General features: G+C 42.0%; 1 protein-coding gene across 1 annotated transcript; it reads right to left on the bottom strand.

Moving 5' to 3' along the window:
* Positions 1 to 1,194: 1,194 nt before the first annotated feature.
* Positions 1,195 to 5,205, bottom strand: LOC133011992 (glutamine synthetase-like). Its single transcript, XM_061079946.1, has 7 exons — positions 5,037 to 5,205; positions 4,092 to 4,253; positions 3,855 to 4,001; positions 3,494 to 3,621; positions 3,173 to 3,372; positions 2,094 to 2,415; positions 1,195 to 1,287 (listed from the first exon to the last, which is right to left on the bottom strand). The coding sequence occupies exons 1-7, from the start codon at positions 5,203 to 5,205 to the stop codon at positions 1,195 to 1,197; spliced, it is 1,221 nt and encodes a 406-aa protein (XP_060935929.1).
* Between the last annotated feature and the right edge of the window lie 812 nt (positions 5,206 to 6,017).

Here is a 6,017-nt window from a genome sequence, read left to right as displayed (position 1 = left end):
ACGTCACTGTGGCTGTCGACTCGCAGGGGGGAGGGATCAGATCTAAGTGTTTTATTTTTTAAATCATTTAACTCTTTGTTGCATATGATATTTGACTGGTTAATTTGATGATTACAATAGTTGTGGAAGAATATTTCCACAAACTTCCTCCAGATATCTGTACCATTATTATTGTAATTAATATTATAGCTATTAATAGTGGTATTTATCTATTGATTTATCTATTTCAGTTCAGATCTCGGTTCTCTTGTACAGTAGTTCCTCGATGTTAGGAGGCACAAAATGCATATTTTATACTACAAAGGAAAGGACCTAGTATTAAAGATAATACTATTAAAGATAATACTACATAGGTGAGGACCTATGTAGTATTAAAGATGCATTTTGGCACTAGAGGTTTGTCCCCATGCGGCACCAAAGAGCAAGAAGTTAAAGTCTACACCATTTCCTGCAGATCTGCATTATGAAGCCAACGTTTTCATTCACAACACAATCTGAAGGGGACTAATTTGAGTAAGCATTTTTTTCGGCTGAGATCAAAGTCACACCACAACACTACAGTTTGAGCATCAAAATGTCTCACAGTAAGTCACACGCCCTCAACCACTTCCCATCTCTCTGGTCACTTCCTGTGACCAACAGCACTTCCTGTCAATTTCTGTACTTGTAGGCATCGTCAATGGCTGAAGCAGATGTGAACGTTTTGGCTTTAGTGCATTAAAACCTCCCAGAGAAAATATATTTAATTATATTTCCTTCACTCGTAGTTTTCACGGTGGAGCTTTAAAATGTTGCATTTACCAGAAAAGACCGATACTGATCTTTTCCTCTCTTTTGGTCATCCTCTCACCAGGCTGCTAAAAAAGCTCTGAGACGTATGTTTCCATGACGACAGACAACACCACGGTTGCCAAGCTACTGCCCGTATCCATGGGGTTCTGGACTGCTGTGGCATCTGAGCCAGTCTATATAATCATGTTTTTGTTTTGTTTGGTCATCTTGAAAAGCCTCCTGTCAAACAGTTTGGATGACACTGCCAGGCTGAATGCGAGGGATGATCATATGTCGGAAGTAAGAGGATAAGGACTCGGACGCCATATGTCAAGTAGGCCGAGCATCAGGCTGCGGTGAACCCGTGCCAGTGATGAGAGTGTGATGATGTCACGGCCTCATTCATGTCTTTTCTGCTCCATCTTATTTGTTCCCCTGACCTCCTGTCAGGTCTGGCTGAGGAACTGAACATTTTTGACTGATGTAGTGAGATGAGAACTGAATGTGTGGCTCCACCTGATGGACAACAAACAGATGTCAGTCACATCCGTAACGAGAGTGTCCCAACACTCTCAATTAAACCCAAGAAGGAGTTAAGTTGTGTTTTCATCTGGACATGTTTGTGTGTTAGATTGCAGAATTAGAAAATAACTGCAGGAAGGATTCACACAAAACCTGGTGGACGGACGGGACATTATTCAAGGAAGAGCACATTTAATTTGGTTCCGATTGATATCAAGGAATAGACATGGAGAGATCTTGGTGAAAAGATCGAACATAATTAAGAATCATAAACGATAATAATCATCTTATAGATGCGATGGACAAATAGATGTATTATAACGATGATAACTTTCTCAACATGAATATGTTCTGTATATATTCTGTAACTTTTATCCGGGGGTCACTTTGTAATGTGACAATAAAGGATACGAAACGAAAAATATAAATGATAAGATAAAAAAAACTCTCAGAAAACACCTTCACACACTTGAAAACGTGACCAAATACAGCTAGAAGGCAATAATGACAACATTTAGCTTATATTTATTTATTGGTTAATTTATATTTTGACGTTTGTTCACATTTTACCGATTACTAAGAAAGCCAGAAAGAGCAGAGACAGGTACAGATTAACCACAACACATCCATCGATAAAGCTGCAGTGCACATCATCCATTTCCTCTATTCTGAGTACAGGGACAGCACTGGAGAAGTTCACATTCACGTCTATACTTCAATAAATACACTGACCACTAAGTGTGCATGTCTTCATTTACTTTCTCACACACTTTTCAAGACTCCATCTCAGGTGAACTCACATTTATCTCCACCTCACTCCCACTGCCCTGCTGGTCTGAAGCCAGCAGGCAGGTGAACGTGATGGCCTCTGTCACCACGTACGGGTCGCAGTTGGATGCAGGGCGGCGGTCCTCGAAGTAGCCTTTCTTCTCTGCGCCCACCTGGCGAGGGATGCGGATGCTGGCGCCGCGGTTGGCCACCCCGGCAGAGAAGTGTTCGATGCTGGAGGTTTCGCAGTGACCTGTGAGACGTCTGATGTTGTCCTTGCCTCCACGAGGATCGTACACGGCGATGTGCTCCTTGTGCCTCTTTTCTAGTTTAGCGATGGCCTTCTCGATGTATCTGTCAGCACAGAAACAGAAAGGATGAATGTGTGGACAAATAGTTTGTGTGTTCGCAGGATTATGCAAGAACTACTCAACATATTTTCTTGAAACTTCGTGGCACGGAGGAACTGGAACCCATGAAGAACCGATTCAATTTTGGTGCCAATAAAATATATAAACCTGCAGTTATGTGGTGGCTGCATCCTGCCACATTTGTCCTGTGAATGAAAACCTGACAATCTCAGCACTTGGGGGCAGCAGAGACAGCTTTTGGAAACAATGTTGAAACTTGAACACGTCCCATCTCTCCTATTTACACATCCAGCAGAACCCAAGTAACATAAGATCACATTTGGAGTCATTTTAGTCTTGCTCCGTAATGAATGTGAACTCCTGAGGGATATTGTCTCACTCTTCAGCAACTACATACTCTCGATGTTCACCATTAATCCTCTAACGGCCTCTGTCTGTTGTCTGGTGCCGAGAATGTAGTGCACAGATCCTCTGACAAAGAATAAAAAAACGAGTTGTGTAATATAAATATAGTGTAATTTTTAGATTAAACTAGAGTACAGATACAGTCAAAATAAGGACACAACAAGTAAAGTAAAGAAGTAGAGAATGTTTCAGCAACTATAAGTGACACTATTTAACACAACATTAATACAAATAATCTTGAATAACTAAAAATTACATTTCTGGAAGTAGAAATACTCAAAATTGCTAAAGTACTGATTGAGTTACTGTCAGAGCAAGTTTTAGATTTTACTCACTCCAGTCCCCCTTCTTCCCTCATCTCCTTGGTGCTGACGTTCGTGTGGCAGCCAGCGCCGTTCCAGGGTCCCGTCATTGGTTTGGGGTCCAGGGTGGCGACAACCCCAAAGTCTTCACACACGCGGTGCAGCAGATAGCGTGCGACCCACAGGTGGTCGCCCATCGCAATGCCCTCACAGGGGCCCACCTGGAACTCCCACTGAAGTCAGAAGATGGAACATGGTCAATAAGGGAATATTGGAGAGGAAGTGTAAACCTTTGGTGGATAATCACGCCAATATGACCACTCTCCTGTGTATTAGCATAACGCTGACACTTACCTGAGATGGCATCACTTCAGCATTGGTGCCGTAGATGTTGACCCCTGCGTAGAGGCAGGCCTTGTAGTGACACTCCACGATGTCTCGTCCGTACGCGTTGTTTGCCCCCACGCCACAGTAGTAAGGGCCTTAACGTGGGGAACAAGATTAAAAGTGAAATATAAAGCAAAAATGACAGAATAAATGAATAAATACGTTACAATTGTCATACGAGCTTTCCACACTAATATTAGATCAAGTCTGTAGTTATAAAAGTGGCAAAATCATATTGTTCTGGAGGCACTTCAGCTGATTAGCTTGATCAAGGACCAGAGATTTTTACAGTTTATAATACTCATGTTCCAAAGAGGAGGTCACTCACCCTGGGGTAGTGGGAATCCCTGTGCGGGCCAACTGAAGGGATGTCCATCTATTCCCAACAGCGTGTACTCCTGCTCCATTCCAAACCAGATGACCTGCTTCTCGACCTTCTGCATCACTTTTTCGCAGCTATACCGATGGTTGCTTTCTAAAAAAGCAAAGGCAAAAAACATGAGAGCCTGTATGTCCTGAGCGAACTGAGCAAGAACCAGTAAATCGTGCTGAAAAAGGAAAGTACCTGCGGGTAAGCGGTTGTATTTGAAGACTTCACAGAGCACCAGTTTGTTGGGGTCCAGGGTGAAAGGGTCCCGGAACATGCAGACGGGCTTGAGGTACATGTCGCTGTTGGAGCCTTCGGATTGGTACGAGCTCGAGCCATCGAAGTTCCATTCAGGGATTCCTGAGAAGACGATATACAGAATATTAGGACAAAAAGCATCTCATGTAAATTCAGACCTGGTTTTTCAACATTCTGTAGCTCATCAGACGCTAGGTTCAGCAACCTTGTGCACCTTCCAATACAAACACAATGGTATTTTGACATCGCGCCCTTAAAATAACAGTGAACTGACTTCATACAAAGTTTCCGTCGGTCAATTTTTTCTTTTCACGTCCTGATCATATCCGTGCACTGACAACAATGTGTCCGACCACACCTCAATTTGGGAATGTCATCTTCTCATACCTGCTCACGGAGCAGTCTCACGCTCTCTCCTGTCCGGCCTGCCCAGCAGCAACCACCCTCCTCCGCTGGGTTTGTTGCACCCGCCAACTCACCTCACATTTATTTTCTATCCACCCTTTGACTTTTGTCAGTGTGTTGACGAGTTTGAGTGACAGAATGATTTTTAAAACGTTATATTAGCTACTGGCGAGTCCCTCTGTGTTTGAACAAATGAATTACAGCTGTAGCAAATGTTTGTTCTCCAGCTTAACCTGTTGTTTCAACCGGATATATTCATGTGTGACGTGTACAATGAAGGCGTGCTGTGGTACTCCCTGTCCCTAAGAGTCATATCTGAGGCCACTTAATAATTCCTTACAAACTAAAAGGAAGGGCAGACTAAGCGATCCAATACAAAGGTTTTACCTTTTTAATTATTCCATGTCAGGTTAATTATCTTTCATTGAATTAAAAAATGTGGGCCTGTTGATTAAATCACAAAGTAAGTAGGCCACTTACCCTCAAGGCCTTTGGGCTCAGTGTCCAGGGTTCGGGTCTTGGCACGAACATCTTCTCCTCTGCCGTCGATCCAGATGTAGGTGACCTGGCACTTCCCGTCCTGCGGCAAGCTCAGATACTGCTGACGCAGGCTCTTGTTGAGTCGAGAGCTGAGTGACAACGAAGCCATGTTCTGCTTCAGAAAGAGAAAACAATACAGACGTCAAGTGTCTGTTGTTTATGTTTTGATTTGTCCGTTAAAGTTCAGTGGATCAACATTTTTCATCCCTTCTGTTCTTGGGCCTTTCATTTTTGTTCTTTACTTCCTCTTCCTCCTCACACAACCTGCTTCCGTCCAAATACCAAGCGTGGACGTGTAATGTTCACAAGAATATGAAAATAATTCTTCTCTCCTTCACACAATGTCCCCAGCTTATTAAGGTTGATTCTGAATTTCACTTATTTTACATATTAAGTTAATCTCAGCTGGATTTATGAGAGAAAACACACAGAGAAAATTCACGAGAAGCAAACTGAATGAATGTGAGAAACTGTTCATGTTGTTCTCTTTCACTACTGATACACATCTGTAGCATTATTCCTACAATGACTGTAATCAGAATTGATTTCTGGCTTATGAATGCTGAATAAAATGTAATGGATTTAAATGATAGATATAAATATATACACACAAAATACAAGGCTTTGCTGAGAGTTTATTTCTCCTTTTTTACGGCAGCATATAAACGTCTTCTAATTAAGTAAATAATTTACAGTGTGACCTTAAACCTGAGATATTAAGACTGCACAGTTTTGTTAAACAAATAAATCACAAAATAGTATATATATATATAATATATTCATAACAAAATATAGTCTGACTTACTGCGTCGCAGGTGACTTCGAGTGATGAGTATCTACCAGGCAGCTTTGTGTGTGTTGTGCCTGAACCAGTTTGTGGTATTTAACTGGAGCGTAAATTACTGTGCTGAGGTCACAGAG

This window comes from Limanda limanda, chromosome 1 (assembly GCF_963576545.1).
Source record: "Limanda limanda chromosome 1, fLimLim1.1, whole genome shotgun sequence".
NCBI classification, from domain to species: Eukaryota; Metazoa; Chordata; class Actinopteri; order Pleuronectiformes; family Pleuronectidae; genus Limanda; species Limanda limanda.
Note: the sequence above shows the minus strand (reverse complement) of the source record. Positions and strands in the feature narration are given on the sequence as shown.

What these genes read in the sequence shown, in the direction of transcription:
- LOC133011992 (XM_061079946.1), bottom strand. Translation starts at nt 5,205, where the DNA reads ATGGCTTCGTTGTCACTCAGCTCTCGACTCAACAAGAGCCTGCGTCAG. An exon ending in ATACAACCGCTTACCCGCAG is followed by an intron (nt 4,002 to 4,091) that starts GTACTTTCCTTT and finishes TTGCTTTTTTAG; the next exon opens with AAAGCAACCATCGGTATAGC. An exon ending in CTGAAGTGATGCCATCTCAG is followed by an intron (nt 3,373 to 3,493) that starts GTAAGTGTCAGC and finishes TTCTGACTTCAG; the next exon opens with TGGGAGTTCCAGGTGGGCCC.